The following is an 18,437-nucleotide window of genomic DNA, read 5'->3' as shown; positions in this document are numbered from 1 at the left end:
GTGAAATGAAACCTAGGGTGGCAACACGGCAGGAGAGGGAAGGGAGAAGGAAAGGCCATTGGAAGAGGAAGCCACAGGAAAACGTGGGCTTTGGTTGAAGGGAAGAGCTGAGAAAGCTGGGGCTTTTCAACCCAGAGAGGAGGAAGCTCAGGGGGCTTTCCAGAGAGGTGATGGGGTCTCCACCCGCAGAGCTACGTAAAGTCCAACGGGATGCAGGTTCAGCACTGTGCAGAAATGCAGGGCCAGCCTTAGCAGAAAGGAATGAAACTCTCTGAACCATCGGTTCTTTTCCATGCAATAGAACGAAGGAGCAAGAGTGGTGGCTCTGTTTGGTCTAATAAACTGTCCGTGTCACACTGCGGTGCCCTTCTGGGAGTGCTCCTCCAGCTGCAGTCCCTGCCTCCACAGAAGACATCGGACTGCACTGATCTAAACATCTCACTCCTCACTGATGTTTAGCCCCTCTTTATCTACAAGAGGCCAACCGTTTCCCTTTCCAGACGGCATTCTGCGAAAGTAAATGAGACAAGATTTTCAGTCTTTCTCCTGTAAGAGAGGCCTCCCATTCCCACCATCAGCACCGCCTTTTTCTGCACTCTAGTTTTCGTTTGTCTTTTCTCACCAGAGATGCTTTAACCATAAGGGGATTCCAGATGAAGCAGAGCCTGAGCACCAGCTTGTCTCTGTTTCTGCAGGGAACACATTTCCCAGTTTATCACACTCACAGGATGCAAACGGTCCGTACACATCCTGTGACCAGCTTTCACAGTCATTTCCAGCAGAGGAACTTATTGTTCCAAGCAGTCCTTCTATCTATGAGTCTTCCAAGCTCATGGCCTTCTGTTTTGTGCTGTTGAATTTCTCTGTTCTGTTGAGTTTTAGAACTGCTTATGCACCGTCAGCTCGTTGATCTTCCTCTAGTTTGCTGGCCTGAGTATATTCCAGCAGCTCCGATACATTTATTTCATAGAATATCAGAATGGCATAGGCTGGAAGGGACCTCAGAGATCATCTAATCCAGCCTCCCTGTCATGGGCAGGGACGCCTCTCAACTAGACCAGGCCACTCAAGGCTCCGTCCAACCTGGCCTTGAACACCTCCAGGGAGGGGGCATCCACAACCTCTCCAGGCAATCTATTCCAAAGTCTCACCAACCTCCTACTGAAGAATTTCTTCTTAAAATCTAATCTAAATCTGTTCTCCTTCAACTTAAACCCATTTCCCCTTGTCCTATCAGTGGACACGCTTGTAAAAAGTCCCTCCCCAGCCTTCCTGTAAGTTCCCTTCAGGTGTTGGAAGGCAGCTATTAGGTCCCCCTGAAGTCTTCTCTTTTCAAGGCTGAACAATCCCAGCTCCCGCAGCCTGTCCTTGTAGCAGAGGTGCTCCAGCCCCTGGATCATCTTTGTGGCCCTCCTCTGAACACGCTCCAACAAATCTATGTCTCTCTTATGGTGGGGACACCAGAACTGGACGCAGTATTCGAGGTGGGGTCTCACAAGAGCAGAGTAAAGGGGGAGAATCACCTCTCTCGACCTGCTGACCACGCTTCTCTTGATACATCCCAGGATGCGGTTGGCCTTCTGGGCCGCATGAGCGCACTGCCGGCTCATGTCGAGCTTCTCATCTATAAACACCCCCAAATCCTTCTCTTCAGGGCTACTCTCAACCCACTCTGTGCCCAGTTTGTATTTGTGCCTAGGATTGGCCCGACCCAGGTGAAGGACCTTGCATTTTGACTTGTTGAAGCTCATGCAGTTATAGCACCGGCCCATTTCTCAAGCCTATCAAGGTCCCTCTGGATGGCATCTCTTCCCTCAAGTGAGTCCACGGCACCACGCAGCTTGGTGTCATCGGCAAACTTACTGAGGGTGCACTCAATGCCATCATCCATGTCGCTGACAAAGATGTTGAACAGCACTGGACCCAGAACAGCCCCCTGAGGGACACCGCTTGACACTGGTCTCCATGTAGACATCGCACCATTGACCACAACTCTTTGAGTGCGACCATCCAGCCAGTTCTTTATCCATCGAGTGGTCCATCTGTCAAATCCATGTCTCTCCATTTTAGAGACAAGGATGTCGTGTGGGACAGTGTCAAACGCCCTGCACAAGTCCAGGAAAACGACATCTGTTGCTTTACCCATGTCAACCAGCGCTGTAGCTTTGTCGTAGAAGGCCACTAAAGTAGTCAGGCACGACTTGCCCCTAGTGAAGCCATGCTGGCTGTCACCAACCACTCAGAAAAATTGAAAAATATGTATTTGGAACTTGAAGCAGAGGTCTAGATGGACCTAGGCATAATATAAAACCTGGAGATTTTGTACATGTAAAGTCTCCTGCAGAAGGAACTTTGAAACCACAGTGGGAAGGACCATTCCAAGTACTCCTCACCTCCTACACAGCAATCAAGATCAAGGAGCAGAATGCCTGGATTCATCACACCAGAGTAAAGAGAGCCCATAGATCTCCACGGAAGGTCACGCAAGTCCAACCAGGGAAATTACTTTTCTCACAGTCATAATTATAATTCAGGGGTGGGAAAGCACTTATAGCCAGAATGATACTGAGTGGCCTTGGTCTCAAGCCTATATTAGGTATACTGGATCCATGGGGAAATACTCTGCTCGAGAAGGTTCAAATCTATCTGCCATGGTTATGTACAGAAATCAAGAATATTTAAAACAAGAATGGAGTAAGGATACAAAGGGAATTTACCAACTTCAAGGAAATATAGGGGGAAAAAAAAAAATCAAAGTAGAATGCCAAATGATTAATGGCCCCACCCATAAAAAGGCATCCCAAATTACTATCTCAATTACTTCAACAAATAAAAGCGCAAAGATCTGTGCTTCTAAAGAATTAGACTGTTGGCATAATTTCACACTGGTACAAACCACTGAAGTGGTTTGTCTCTGGGCCAGTAGTGCTTTTGGACTCTCATTCAAATTTAAAATAAATGCCTTAGCTGGGCCCGATACAACAATGCCCGCTGCGATAGTTACACATCATAAAAAAGTTGTGTCTATCACACGACCTATGCCAGCACCTAAGCTCGAACCCAAAGTTTATCAAATTGGTCCGTATGTAATAAGAAACACAGGACAGCAGCAAGTGTTCTTCAACCCAGAGTGGTCTCTCAAGAGGGTTGAGTTATCAATGCAAATCAGCATTTCAGAAATCCAACCTTCGTGTTCTCCTTTCTTAGGAACCTCTCATGAAGGATGGACTACTTGGCTAAGAAAGAGGAAGGGTATTTCTCAAAGACTAAAACCAAGAAACCTGACAGGGCTGTTAGGAACAGGGTTGGGAGTTCTGAATACCATGGACTCAGAAGTAATAATGAACAAGCTGGCTGCTGTCACTACAGATCGGTCAAAACTGCAACAGCCCTTACAATCCTCGTTATTGACTTTAGGAGCTCACCAGTGGTTAGCATCACAAATCTTACCAGATTGGGAACAAACAAACATAAGAGACCACAATACAATTGTAGACATGATTGACGGGCTACAAGCCAATGTCTCGCTAGCCCTGAGTTGTGTGCAGGCCCAACTATGGATGCAATCAGTAACCATCTCTATTATAAGAGAAGAAGAAGAGGGCATATTTCCCACTGAAATCCGAAAGGCAGTTCGGGATGGTTCCACAAGTAAAGAAAGAGAGCTTCAATCCTGGTGGAATATGGTCAGTTTTGCTTATAACCCCACCACGCACACAGTTACAGCCTTCGTACTAACCATTCGTAATGCTCTAATAACTGTGATCCATCCCATCATAGCTTTAGGGATATACCATGACAGAACCCTGCTTGATCCCCTCGAACATAGAGCATGGGCCCAAAGGGTAAGAGGCAGATGGCAAACAGCAGATCTAGAATCCTGCATTGTGCGAGAACAACAAGGATTTTTATGTGAAGGTAATACCATACGAGCACAAGATATCTGTCTTGATACAGATCAAAAGGTGTGTCATTTTGAAATTCGCCCTGATGTTGGCTCAAAGACAGTCATAATACATGCAGGGAAAGCTTGTGCATATCTACGAACAAAATGTGGCTCCATATTTGTAGAAGGGATGGAAGTAGAAAGTAAAAGTCATTCCAACTTCTGCATCTGTAATTTCACTCAGATCACAGGATGTGACTCCCATTATTCTGCTCCCGTCACATCCCATCAAATTCTCAAGTCAGACTATACATTGATCTAGGAGTTATTACCCACACCTATAGGAACAAATTTAACTGACAAAGAAATTGCTGCAACATCCCAGTTTAACGCAAATACTGGAAAAAAATTAGAAATAGCGGACAGAAAATTCTGGTGACAGTTCATTATGACGTAAACAAGATAAAGAAAATTGTAAAAAGAGTAGAAAAGGGTGGAGAACATAAATGGTGGGAAGCATTTTTTGGATGGTCACCTACTGCTACAGGATTTTTCCATCATCTAATACATCCTGTTATATATGGTTAATAGCTACAGCTGCCTCGATGCTGTTACTAACACGGCTGTGCATGTGGGTTCGGTGTGTGTTTCCAAGGGTCTCTGCAGCGCACGAAGCGTTAGATCAATCGGGAAACTTGGGCAAGTGAAAGAATTTACTTGATTTAATAGAAAAGGGGGGACTGATGGGGGATAGGTACAGGAGTAGGCATAAGACCATATAAAACTATATTAGCTATCATTTCTATGGATAGGTATAAGAATAGGCGTAAGACTCTGAAATACACAGCTCTGTGAAAAGTTATCAAACACTAATCCCTGCTTTGGAACACCAACTACCCGAAAAGGCCGGTAAGAGAGACAAAATAAACGCTGGCAAGGCTGTGACTCGTGACCTTAGGGAGAAAGGAAAGACAAAGGGGAGAGATAAGGACTAACAAGAACTAACATTTGTCTTCAAACAGTAACAAGTAGGAGACAACCAGGTGTCCACTCAAGGCCAGGCCAGGCTGGGAACCGGTTTGGCTCTGCAAGCTCAGCCAAAACAGGAATTCTAGGGAAGAAGTGAAAAATACATAGTGAGGAAGACCTACAGCCTTCATCCTGAAGACCCCTGCCCACGACCACCAGGAGGCGTGTCGAGGCGGATCCTGAGGCAGGGACTATGGAAATGATCTCCTGGGACAGACGGCCCTTTTTTTTTTTTTTTTGGGGGGGGGGGGGAGGGGCGTGATGAGTGTGTCTGTATAAATACAACAAAAACTGCTACGGCGGGGGTGCACGTCTGTGGTGGAGCGATCCCCGTGCACCCAGCACTGCAATAAACACACCTACTGGGCAACTTTCCCAGTTGGGGAGTCTGTGCCCCGCGTCACCCGTGCAGCGGGTCCGGTCTGCACATCGGGCCTTCTGCTCCCTTAAGCACTGAGTCACCAATGACAACGACCCGTCTTTTGTCCCTTACTGATGAGGTGTTAATGCCGACGGCAGGCCGACTGGGCTTTGGTGACACCTCCAAGCAAGGAGAACCATCATCCTCACCGTTTTCCAGTTCCCCTGGCAGAGCACTGTACCTGTTCCGCAAGGACACCGGGGGGATGGGGGAATTGCCAGGCAGTTACACTTGCCACGCCGAGCAGGGACCTTCTGCCATTGCCCCCTGTCCCCTAATTCCTCCCAGTCCCTGATCCCCTCCTGCCTCTCCACTTCTTCTTTCAGCTCTGCCACAACCAGATTATGGAAGTTGTCAATTTCCCTCTCGCTTTCCCTAATTTTCCTTACCTTACCTCCTCCCTGAGATCCAGCACTTCATCCTGGAGCTGCGCCACCCGGCTTAGCAGGTCATCAACCTGCTGGCACCTCACACAGCCATCCTCAGGGTTGCTCCCAGGTACCAGGGAAAAGCTATGACATTCCTCACAGCCCGTGACCTGAACACCGACATCCCTTCGAGTGGGTGCAGAAAGCACAATTCTCCTCCTCCGGGAAGCCACCGTGACTCCTGGATAAGGTGGAGCACTTCAAATCGCGTCCAACGAGCTGTAAGCAGCAGTTGTCCCCTCGTTAGGCAGGAACAATAGGCTGCCTTGCTTGCCTCCTACTCGGTGGCCACCGACTAGCCTCCCTGAGGCTATTTGTAGCCCAGTGACCCGCAGGTGTGCTGGCACCGCCCCGGCTCCCACAGCAACCCGCCTACCCCTGCATCACCCCCAACACCGGCACATCTGGTCCCGGCTAGAAAATGCTTCGAGAAAGCCCCAAAAAGAGCTTTTCTTCGGCTTTTTTCTGCAGCAGCTCTCCCCAGTGGCAGTCCGACCTGTTCTGAAGTGCATCCCCGCAGGAATGACCCCTTTCCCTTCCCCAGCTCTGCTGAAGGCCCGTGCTGCCACAGCTGTGCTGTGTTACATGCCCAGATGAGCAGCTGGGAGATTTAGTTTTAAGGATTCTTTTGGTTCCCTTGTTTGCTTGGTTTTGCTTTTGTAGTAGAGGATACGTGGTTTAGTTTAAAAAAAAAAAGACTGCCTTATAATTGAGTGGATCCTTCCCATGATATCTGACTTCGCACGGGTTTTTAGGACTTCCCCTTTTCCTAAAGGAAAGATGAATCAGCTTACATGGAGGGTTGAATTATAACGGATTCTCCCATCTGAAAGTTATTGCAGGATTTCAATTAACCTGTGTAAGAAATGTTTGTTCCAACTTACAGCTTTTAAATATTTAGAAACGATGTCAAGATCTTTTACTCCTGGGCAGACATTCCTCATCAGTCTCCTACACTAATATTACTTGTCTTTAACAAGCAAGGATGAACAATCCAAGATAATTTAGTTTCCTGAGTAAGACAAAAACTAGATCTAACTGTTTTTACAGATAGTCCTTTCTCTTCACCTGTTCCAAACAGATTACATCCTTGTTAAAGTTCAGTGATTGGAGCAGTGATGCAGAGTATTTCAGATGTGGGTCGTTACTGCTGTATGTAGCACTTAATTGTCACTACCTCTTGCTCTAGACACAGTATATTTCTAGTTCCTACTCCAACTCAGAGGAAATACTATTATACTCAGGTCCTTTTCTTTTTGAACCCCTTCGGAATCAGAAAGTTCTGGCTACCAGAATGTATGTGGCCTTGCATTTTGCATTATTGAGTTTCACCCCGTTTTGATTTTTCTGTTCCTTCAGACTTTTAGGAGAATGAACTGTGGCTGTATTTGCTTACAACAAATTAGAAACATCCTATGTTTTAGATTCAGTCAAGAAACCTTTCTGCAATTTACCTTCAGCACTGCCAACTGGCAAACGATCTTCACCACACATTTTGAGATGCAGCACCACAAATTATGTATCAACCAAATAAACAGCAAGGGCTTCTTCCTGTAAGTCCAGAAGTTTGTTGGAGTCAGCTGCCCAGATCTAACAAACGTTGACATTCTCACATTTATGCCGTTTTTTCATTTTTCAAAGAGCCAGATGTTTCCTCACTCTGTGTAAGGGTCAGTTAAGAAATGGAGAAGACGCAGCATTTCTCAGCTCACGAGTAGTCATACTGCAACAGGGTGATTATGTAGGGTTTCTCTTAAAGCCTTATCTTTATTTTAGACCTTACGTATGGTTTCTCTTAAATGGTTATTATTTTTGATTGTCTGGAGCAATAGTGAAATATTACATTACAATAAGCAATAAATAAAAAGGATATTGTTATACAGATACTTATTTTTCTTAATGCCTACACAAAAATATGAAGAGCCTCTGAAAGATGAAATCCTTCAACTTGATGGCTAAGAGAAGATGTAGAGAGGAACTTTCAAAAGCTCCAGAATTATTTTAGCCCACTAAGCTGATGGATCATTTTAGGTACTTACAAACAAACATGTTTTACCAATGACACTTCCCTAAAGAAGCACACTTGGGGAGCGTTGCTCACCAGCCTGGGCTGCGGCACCAAGGACCCTGTTGCATCTTCCGCAGCCAGGAGGAAACGGCCTGTCTCTTGTAGGCAGGGTCAGTACCTTGAGTTGATTAGTAAATAGTAGTTCATTATATTCAACTCAATCCAGCTGGCTAATAATGACTGGATGCCATAATTCCCCCTTTTTGTTTTACAATTTTTGTTTTCATAAAGGCTTTATGGTGAGCAGAGACCCAGTCCATTCATCCAACTCCAGCACACTTCCCTCCCACGAATACCACGTCGGGGCTTGCGGCTTTACCTTCTTCTCCGAAGGACTCTCGCTCGGGCTACCGGCTCCGGCTCTTTCAGCTCGGGCTCTCGGCTCCGGCAAGGGAGCCGGGGCTTCCCAGGGTCTCAGATGTATCACGTCGGGGTCACCAGTTGTTGCTCACCAACCTGGGCTGCAGCACCAAGGACGCTGTTGCATCTTCTGCAGGCAGGAGGAAATGGCCTGCCTCTTGTAGGCAGGGTCGGTACCTTGAGTTGGTTAGTTAATTAGTAGTTCATTATATTCAACTCAATCCAGCTGGCTAATAATGACTGGACGCCATAGGGGAGGGTCCTCCCAAGACAAAAAAAAAAAAAGAAAACCCCTAAAAGACAAGTCAGGTTGATTTTTAGTAGAGTTTGGTTTCCGGAAACCTTGGCACCTTTTTTTATATTTTGTATTAAATTTGTTTTTCTTTTATGTTCCATCAATGTAGCTGATCCTGTATTTTAAAAATCTAAAATTCTTTTGTTAATTTAGACTAGTCATTTTGATTTAGTGGTGATATAAAGAATAATGTTTGGTTAATTTTCTCAGTACAGCAAAAAATGGAAGCCTAAGTCTTGGTTATGCAGGCCCAGAAGTAGGGAGGGGTTAGTTTATACTCCAGCTCATTTTTAGAATGCTTTACACTCCTAACATGGGGTAGAATAGTGTACGAAAGCCTCATGCCAATCACTCAAGTAGCAATGTGTATGCGTAATCTATTTCTGTTCCCTTTATCATTTTTGCAAAGTTGCAAAAATTGTACTGGAAACTCCAGACATCCTGCTTTTGTCATGCACATTTAAGGTTTCACAACCGTGGAAATCTTAAAAAACACCACAAAGAGAGGCTTAAAACTCCTCAGATAATCTGTTCTCCTGCCTCTGTTTTTAAGGAGTGTGTCTGCTTTTCTACTCCAGGTAGGAAGGAAGCATCACGGACATTTTGGCATCAACTGAGTGTTTTGCTCCTGCAAAAGATCCTTCCTCCTAGCAGATCCCATCTCATGGTCTCAGTCATGCCAGCTGTTACAAAATGTGCCCGAGACAATTCTTTGGATAATAGTGATAGTCCAGCAAAGCACTGCCCTCCCAGGAAAACAAAGAATTTCGGTCCTCCAGAGACATGCGGTGACCGGTAGGCTCACGGAGGCACGCAGCAGCAGAGTGGGTGGCCAGTTTCTCGTGCGCTGAAACGTTCACTCCCTCCTTGGCTAACCACATCTCCCTGTCACTTCTTTTCCTCCGTAGGACTGTGTGTTCACCTCAGAGGAAGGCAGTTTCTACAGCTGTGTCCGTCTCTGCGAGGGAGATACGTGAAACGTACTTTCCTGACGCCTCACTCTGCTGTGCAGTCTCGAAATCGCAGTGTTAGTGCATGCTTTTCCCCAGGCCATACATCTGGAGAAGAAATGAAGAATAAATAATGTTATGGCAGAAATGGAAAACAAAACATGAATGCCAGAAAACTGAGTGGAAGAAAATATCTTCTGAGATGTAACCTTTGTCAACAGGTCCTTCTAGTTTGGTGACTTTAGAGCACCCAGGCCGAACGATGACTTTGGGAAGCTGGCATGGAAGGCAAGAGCCAACACCTTGACTTACCCTCGCTGGGGTGCCAAACTTGAGCACAAGTGCTTGCCTCTTTCGGATGAGAGTGCAATTTGCCAGCCTTAAGATGCAAGTCCGCCTTCTCCTTTGCTTTCAGCATGTTCCGGTAGGAAACAGAAACTAAAGTGTGGTCACAAATCTGCTGCTGACCACAGCTGCTCAAACGAAAGGACAGCCTCGAAGCTGTAAAACGTTTTATTCGATTCTGTATTTCAAGCCTGAACCTGAAGCAATCTGGAATTAAATGTTTCCTTCCAAAAGAGGAAGCGTTCTAATGAAAAGAGAAGAGTTATACAGAAGTGGCTACGTTTTGTCCTGTAACGGCAGCAAGAAATATATGACAGTCAGGGAGAGCAGAAGTGAGGTCAAGAGGAAGGAAGAAGCAACGAGCGAGAGAGGAACATCGTCTGGGCAGTACTGTGATTGAGGAAGCTCAGATGTGCCCTGACGTCTCTACTGCTTCGTTTGTGTCTCCCAGTACAAGGAAACCCCACAAAGGCGTAGATTTTCTTCCCAGCTGACCAGCTGCAAATGCTAGATCTTTTTCCACCTCTTTGCTTCGACGCTTCGCTTTTCACCGGCTATGACAGAAGAAGTAACATACGCCAATCTGAAGTTTGGAAACAGCCATGAACTGGATAATATCACAGAGCCTAAAGATCCTACGGAACAAGGTGCAGTATCCGTGAAGCTTTTATGATTTATTCATGCTAAAGTAGATGGAACGGGGAAATACTTTTAATTTTATGCCCAAGGGGCCTTTGGTAGCTTTGTTACTATCAGAAAAGTTATGCTAGTTATAAATGTGTCCTGGTTTTTGTTGCTGTCATTTCTGCATGAACTTTTTAGCGTTTGGAAGCTATACCTAAAATACTCATCTTATTAGTTCACGGAAAAGTGGATTACTGAGACTTATACTAAGCTCCACAAATAGTCCTTATTGTCTAAACCTCAAAAGAGTTAACTTGAACTAATTCTTAAAGTAGACGAGTTCCATTTAATTTCTCCGTGCATTTGCTTTCAACCTTAGAACTGAATTAGCTTTAGTCGACTCCCTTTTTCACTTCCGAAGTTGTAGCCTCAGTTCAGGCACTGGTCTCTGAAATGGCTGTATCTGCTACAGGGCTGAATGCATTTTAAGTAGTCTATTTAAAATACTAATTTTAATTTAATTGTGCTTAATTTGTGTTAAATTGCTTAAGAATAGCTGTGAAGATGAGCTCTAGATGTGAGTGGCGCAACTCGTGGGAACAAAGAACAGGGGTAGGAACAATTTATTTTTGCCTTTTAGCTCCAATTCATATGAGTCTATTTAGCAGCCTGCCTTAGGCAGTCACGTTTCTATTACTGAAGTTCTCCAGGCACCTAATATCCAGCTTCAGAGCATGTACAGAAGCACTTTAACTTTAAAAATAACCATATGTCCCAGCAGCCAATGCATCCTGTAAGGATCTATAAGGTATCTGATTCTCTTGTGCAGGCTTTATCTCTGAGCGTATCTGTCGTATGCCTGTGAGCTCAGACTGGAAAATAATGCAGAAGGGGGATATTCTTTCTCCTGTGAAAGGCCTGGGTATTTCTCTTTTGTGCAATATCAAGCAGTTAGAGCACTTCCTTAGGCTGGGTTTGCGTTCTGTGATGAAATGCGGGTGCTGGGAGGGTGGCAGATGTGGTACATATTTAGCAAAGCTTTTGTCAATGTCTCTTACAGTATCATCATTCTAAAGCTGAGGAAGTTACGGGCCGGATGGTGGACTGTTGGGGGGATTGAAAACTGGCTGGGCTACTAGGCTCAAAGGGCAGCGACTAACGACTCAACTCTGTTTGGTGGCAGAGTCCCCCAAGGGTCCCTCAGGGGTTGATAGTGAGCCCATATTTTTTAATATCTTCATCAACGACCTGAAAAAATGATGCAGAGTGTGTCTTCTGCAAATTCATAAGGGTACCAAACTAGGAGGGCTGACGGCTGCTGCCAAGTGGTAGAGCTTCAATACAGAGAATCCTTGAGAAACTTGATGACAGAAACCCCATGAAGCTCCACAATTCGCTGAGCACTGAGGCTGGACTGAGCCCAGGCAGTGGTACAGACTGGGAGCAGGCTGGCTGCGGAGGCTTTTCCTGGAAAGGACATGGGCTTTATGGTGAATGGGAGGATGAACATAAGCCAGCATCCAGCCGTGCCCCAGTTGGAGACAGCGCCCATCGCTCGACCTTCATTCCCCTGCTCCTGTTCATCCACCTGAGTTTCTGCAGAGTGAGGTCTTGTACAACCCTCTGCCCAGGACCGCGTCGCCACGGAAGCTGGCCGCGGATTATTCACAGGAGGGGCACACTGCAGAGCTGCTCGTCCTGCTCCTTCCGCCTGGCACCACACACGTCGGCTCCTTCTCCTTCCGCACTTCACTCCCAGTTTTAAACGTGCCTTTCACTTTTCTAGACGAGCAATTTCCTGTCCACATTCCCATTCCGCTGCCTTTATTGGATTAAGTCAAGCTGGCTGCAGCTCTCTGCAAAGTCCATATAGTGGAGACTTTAGTATCTGCCTTAGATTTAGTGCTTCCCTGACAAACTGAGTGCTTTTTCTCCCTCCTTCAGTGCATCTTAGCCCATGAAAGCTTCCAGCTCCTATAAACAGGGTCTCTTTTGGATGACCCACATGCTTAAAATTTTCTTTGCTCGGGAAAAGGTTGTTCCTTTTTCTCTTCGTTGAGTGCTCATTTCTGTATCTAGACTGCAACCCTTACTGCAGAAAAATTCTCTGTGAATTCCGAGGTAGAAATCTCAACCCTACCGCAGCACTCAGATTAACCAGATGACCACAGATATATGCCCCACATCACACATTACCACAACCGTAGATTGCATATTTGTTTTCAGCTTTCAGCAATCAACTTTCTAGATTTTGCAGTATCTCTCTTGCTCAGTGTCTTTCTTGCCACAGCTTATGGCCCTTTGCAAGGACCAAGATTGTCTCCATGCTCCACTGAGCTGTTGCGATCTCGCTCTCCTACTTTGGGCATCTTTTGCTGTGTGCAGAGACTCTGCAGCAGCCTGGTCTAGTGGAAGATGTCCCTGCCCATGGCAGGGAGGTTGGTACTGGATGATCTTTAAGGTCTCTTCCAACCCAAACCATTCTACGAGTCGATGATTCTATGAATATACAACCATAGAGTAAAAGCAATTTATTGACCAAGGCACCACAAAGACGGCTGCAATTTAATGATGCTAATGCGTTCACCATTCCCTTACCGTCACACCTCTGTTTCATGACTGAATTCCTCCCAGGGCCTCCCACATCGTCCCGCTCTTACTGGCAAGTAGTCCTGGTTTTGCTGGCGCTGTGCCTGGCGTTGCTGGTGGCGCTGGTGGCCCTGGCGGTTTTACGTAAGTACTGACGCGTTTCTGTGCGCGGGGGGAGCTCGAGCTGCTGCATGCTGAATAATCACACTGGCACCTCCTTCAGGTGCAATTTCTGCTTCAGCTGAGAACAGGCAAACCAAGTATTCTCCCTTGCCGCAGCATCTTTGTCCTCTTCTCGACGTGGTGAAGCCAGAAATGAGCAACACGGAGGGGAGCTGGAAGGGGGTGGAGTAGGAGATCCACTGCTTGCTCTGGCTGCTGTTGCCTGGTCCACAATCCTGCTGTACTGACTAATGATGGAGTGAATTCCCCTTTGATAATGCTGGACGTACAAGGGAATATCTGATAAAAAGTGACACTTTTAATTTTGTTATTCACTCACAGCCAAATAATAAGAAATCCACTATGCAAATGTTCTCCGTCTCCGCAGCCCTTACAGACAACTGTTCAGGGAGGAGTAATGTTTATCCCAAATGGTTTATTTGTCCCTAATGGTCTGCTAAGTCATTCCCTACCTGCACCCTATCCTTTCTGAAGGACAGCACTGGAAAATGTCTTATTGTGAGTTTCAGTTTTCCAGATTCCCAAGGACTACAGGACACAGCTTAGAAATCTCAACGTGACAAAGAATGAGCTGCATGCAAATTTCTCAAATATGCTGCAAGCAATAGGAAATCAGCTGTGCCTGGAAGGGAGAAAAACCCTTAAAAATAACGGTAAATTAACAAGTTTTGATGAGAGCTTATCTTTCAGTGTGGCAGGGAAGGAAATGAGATGTGTCTTCTGTGGCTGCTTGGGTCTGTCTCCGCAGATCCTGAGGGGTAGGGGCATCGCGCAAAGGGGTCCTGTTGTGCCTCTTGGGAAAGGGCATTTCCCTTGTCCAGACATTGTTCCACAGAAAAGCTACCTGTTGAGGTCTCCCGTTTAGTCGATGGAGATTGGCTGTGCAAGGATACAGTATGTTTCCTCCCAAGAGTGACCCAGAAATGACAGGAAAAGCATCCGCGAGACACACCTGCTTCTGTCCCAACGAAAGTGGGAATCCAGATGGGTTCCCTCGTGTCACCTTTGCAGACTCCTGAAGTCAGGCAAAATAAATCCCATTTGCAACGTCTGAACGTCCTCTCGGCGCTAAAGGAATGGGAGAGATTGGGGGATGATTCAGTTTTCATCTCTTCCCTCACCTGAACTTTCCGGGACCACAGTGGGATTTTGACTGCATGAGCACCGTCTCGGACATCCTCAGTCCCTACGGATCTTGTTGTCACAGGCCAATAGGGATGCTCTGTGAGGGACAGCCTGTGACCAGAAATGGGGTAATGGTTTTCCTTTTCCAGGCCAGAACTGCGTCCTCTGCCCTGCAAACTGGAAGTGGGAAGGCGGCGAGAAGTGTTACTACCGGTCTGAGGAAAGGAGGTCGTGGGAACAGAGTCACCGGTTTTGCTCCTCACAAAACTCCACTCTCCTTCTGATAAAGGAGGCAGCGGAGCTGGTATGGACTGGTTTCTCACTCTGTTTAGCACGGAGGAGGTTCCTATATGGGCAAGAACAGCTGTGTTACTCTGAGGTTTGGGGGCGTAGACTGTGTAAATTAAGGCAGTCCCAGTTCTCCCAGTGCGCATCAAAGGGGCTATGGATTCCTACCAGCTACTCACCTCAGTCATTAATTTTCTTAAATGGCACTGGGAGAAGGAGTTTTTCTACAGTGACCAGGTTGCCCTGGGCAGCGCTAAGGCATAGGGCTGGTCATCGCCACCCGAAGTGCCGCCCTTCGAGCTGTGGCCGGCTACTTCCTGGGATGACTCACAGCAACGGGTTCATGGCTGTGTTGTCATGGGCAACGATTTCACCAATTTAACAAGTGTTACAGATCCGTTTGGTAAGGCGTTAGTGTGAAAACCTCTTTTAACCCGGTCTGCCCCTAGGTGAACCATAGTCCTCTCCATTTTGTGGACGTTCTTTCCACAAAAGTTGATCTCATCTTTTCAACCAAAATTAAAACACTTGGCAGAGAGTTGCTGCAATCTGTCCTGATTTTTTAATTAAAAACAGTTCTGCTGTCGTTTCTCCTCTGATACTAGGCTTTTTCTTGAAGTGCAGAACTTGTCCTGACAGGTTAACAATTTGTGGCACCTAAGTTCTTTAAGCAGTTTCCATCCATACTTTCAACTTCGGAGCCTAAATATTTATTTTTAATATCTTCCTGAATAGTTGTTTTGATTTGTGCTTACTCTGCATAGGAATTGATAAAAATGATTGCTGTACAAGCATACTGGCTTGGACTGAAATTTAGAGCTGAACAGAGAGGCTGGGTTTGGGCAGACAACACAGTTCTTACGCATCAACAAAAGTCTTGGTAAGTCTCAGCTTCCCCGCGGTACGGAAGGGTGATTCTCACCCACACACAACTCGCAGTGTCTCTGACACGACGGGAACGTTGAACAGCCAACAGTTATGCAGCTTCCTCTGAATTCTGGGTCTCACTTTTCCATTTCAGATTTTCCTTGGCCTCACCCAGGGCTGCTTGGATAGTGATCTAGGTGCTAGTGCTGGGCAAAAATGTACCCTGAAAGTTTATGTCCGCAATTTAGTTTCAGATTGACCATAAATGTCATTATGTGTCGCTTGTATTTGACATCTTTTTCCAGTGAGGACACACAGAAAAAATTCCAATGGAAAAGTGTTCCATTTCATGCTTTTGATTTTATACTTCTTGATTTTTATATAAGACACTATTTATTCTCTAGAATAATTTCACCTCGGTTTAACATATTATTTCAGAAATACAATATATTTTTCTTCTTGCTTTCAAACCTACTTGGTCAATTTTCTTTTTCATTATTCCGCACTCTCTCCTTCCTATTTCTGTTGAAACGGCCACGGACTCTGTCCAGCCGGTACCCAGACGTTAGTGTTTCTTACTGTGGGGTACAAGAAATGGTTTAGGACCCACTCTTAGAGTCTGCTGGAGGTGCTTGTTGGCATGTTCAGGACAGGGTCAGCCTCCTGGGAGCTGGTGCATCATGTCACTAAATGCTGTATTTCTTTGTCGGGGGGATATATTCTTCGTCAAAGCCACATAAGTAATTCTCGCAAAAAGGCAGCTGTTTTTGGAAGGGGCAAGGATGCACCGACTGAACGAGGTGAGAGGTAACAATAAAAATTTTTCCTTCTTAGGACAAGGTATCTAGACAACTACCCAGACTGTGGATATTTTTATCGTGGTACCATATATAACAGCAAATGTCAAGACGAGCTTCCCTATATCTGTGAAAAGCCCGCCATCCAATTACGGCGAGGTAGCCATCAGCAGGAGGACTGGTTTGTCAGACTGTCATGATTATGAGAAGCTAGAAGACATTCTGCAAGGTTGTAATTTTTTGTTTTGTTTTTCAGAACTATCACATGAGAATTTAAATATGTTGGATCGGACCTAATACATTTCCTTGTTTTCATTCTCTTTCAGACATATGTAAAAATGTCTTCACACTAAGGAAACGGGCACGGTGGCAGGCTCCAGGAGTCACCCAAATCTGTCATTCCAGATCCAACACTGCCAGATGATTACTCATCTTTAACCAACACAAGCTGTGGACAAAGTGGCCAAAAGTGATGGCCAGGCAAGAAAAGCACAGTGAGAAGGCGAGCACGTAAAGATACTGCTCCTCTCCCAGCATCCAGGGACACTGTCCTGATACCACTTGTCAGTTCGTACCTGTACAGCTGTAACACAACACAAGGGATGAGGATTAAACGCTTCCATACAGGAGATGCTTCTGATGTCTTGTCGATCTGACTGCTCTAACACACTAGTAGGCTGGAGCATCCAACACACAAACACAGTTATCCTCAGAGGGTGGGCCAAGGTCTTCCTGAACTGGATTAATAATCACATTTGCTCTCGAGCACAGGGATTCGTAGTCCTCGTGAGGACTTGTGCATGTGTCACAGGATAAGATATCCTTCAGCTGTGAATGTCTAGCTCTCTTCCATGCTCTATACTTCTTGGCACTGTTAGTTTTCTTTTTCTTTTTCTTCCTCTAGTAATAGAGGAAATTCTGCTCTTCTTTTCTACTAATTCTAATATTATTATTGTTGTATCATTATTAATTTTATAGTAGCAGTAGTAGTAGTAAATTGTACTTATCTCAACCCACGAGTCTCCTTCTCTTTTCCCTTTTAATTCTCTTCCCCACTCCCTGGGGCTGAGGAAGGGTGAGCGAGTGGCTGCATGGTGTTCAGTTGCCACCTGAGTTAAACCACGACACTTGTCCAACATGAGTCCTTCCCACAGAATCCGATCCTTACCCATCAAACTGTTCCAGCACAGGCCTTTCCCATGGAGTCACAGCTTCTTAGGGAGCAGCCACCCGCCCTGGTGTGGGGTCCTCCATGCACTGCAGATGCACCTCTGCTTTGTCGTCAGTCTCCAGCAGCATGGGGGTCGTTCCCACAGAGATGATCCTCTAAGAACTCTTTTAGGCACAGGCATCTTTGCTCCAGCCAGAGAAGCTTCTCGCATCTCCTTAGAGGGACTATCCCCGTAGCCCTGCCTCCTCTACCAAAACCCCACCGCATAAACTCCACACACCTGACCACAGTGAAAATACCCCAAGCAGTGCTAATGAACAAAACATCTCCCTCCACATCTCGGTAGAACAACAACTGTCAGGTTGAAATAAGAAATCTCAGTCCCATAACACTTTGAGCAAGAAATCTACAAATTCCTACCTTAGTCCCCTCTGGAGACTTATGTGTTCCTTGCGGATTGCATCCCAGGTTATTTAATGTGGATTTTGCTGATCTCAGCACTACACAGCAGTTTCTGATCACCAACATGAACATTTCGGGTGTTACTTTCAAATACCAATTTCATACTCCAGAAACCTTAGCAGATTTCTCTTCCTCTCTGCTCTTTACACTCACCACTTGCATCTCTAACGTAACCTCTCCTAGCTGCTCCTCCCAGTTGTTCCCCTAGCTGTTCCTCTCTTTGGGGGCGAAAATGCAGAATGCTTCTGTCCTGCTGAATTCCCAGAGCGTCTCTCAGCATCTGTACCAGGTATGCTGAAATAAGAAATCTCATGTGGAAGGTATCCTGAACTGTATGCATGGCTCATCCTTTCTTGATAACGAAGGGCTTTACTGTAATTTGCCAGAAAAATTAAAAAAAAAAAATTCTGATCTAGTTTTCTCTTACATTAGAGTGAGGAAACAGGAAAGATGCTTCGAGGATGTTTCTTCATTAATGAGGCATGACTGATAGCAGATGGGAGAATCCGAGGTGTCTCTGCAGTTTGTTCAAGATGAATGTCAGCTGAG

General features: G+C 45.7%; 2 protein-coding genes across 2 annotated transcripts in view; both read left to right on the top strand.

The window, feature by feature from the left end:
* LOC104374622 (alpha-2-macroglobulin-like) overlaps positions 1–18,437 on the top strand; it is a 416,004-nt gene that overhangs the window by 171,575 nt on the left and 225,992 nt on the right.
* LOC104381411 (C-type lectin domain family 12 member B-like) lies at positions 10,214–16,455 on the top strand. The gene is made up of 6 exons (XM_086609837.1): positions 10,214–10,429; positions 13,041–13,139; positions 13,688–13,831; positions 14,453–14,607; positions 15,707–15,762; positions 16,293–16,455. Exons 1-6 carry the CDS (start codon positions 10,339–10,341, stop codon positions 16,453–16,455), a joined length of 708 nt encoding a protein of 235 aa, XP_086465963.1. The 5' UTR covers positions 10,214–10,338.

This window comes from Tauraco erythrolophus, chromosome 4 (assembly GCF_009769465.1).
Source record: "Tauraco erythrolophus isolate bTauEry1 chromosome 4, bTauEry1.pri, whole genome shotgun sequence".
Classification (NCBI taxonomy): Eukaryota; Metazoa; Chordata; class Aves; order Musophagiformes; family Musophagidae; genus Tauraco; species Tauraco erythrolophus.
This window is presented reverse-complemented; position numbering and strand designations above follow the sequence as displayed.

What these genes read in the sequence shown, in the direction of transcription:
- LOC104381411 (XM_086609837.1), top strand. Translation starts at nt 10,339, where the DNA reads ATGACAGAAGAAGTAACATACGCCAATCTGAAGTTTGGAAACAGCCAT. An exon ending in GGTGGCCCTGGCGGTTTTAC is followed by an intron (nt 13,140 to 13,687) that starts GTAAGTACTGAC and finishes TGTGAGTTTCAG; the next exon opens with TTTTCCAGATTCCCAAGGAC. An exon ending in TAAAGGAGGCAGCGGAGCTG is followed by an intron (nt 14,608 to 15,706) that starts GTATGGACTGGT and finishes TCCGCAATTTAG; the next exon opens with TTTCAGATTGACCATAAATG.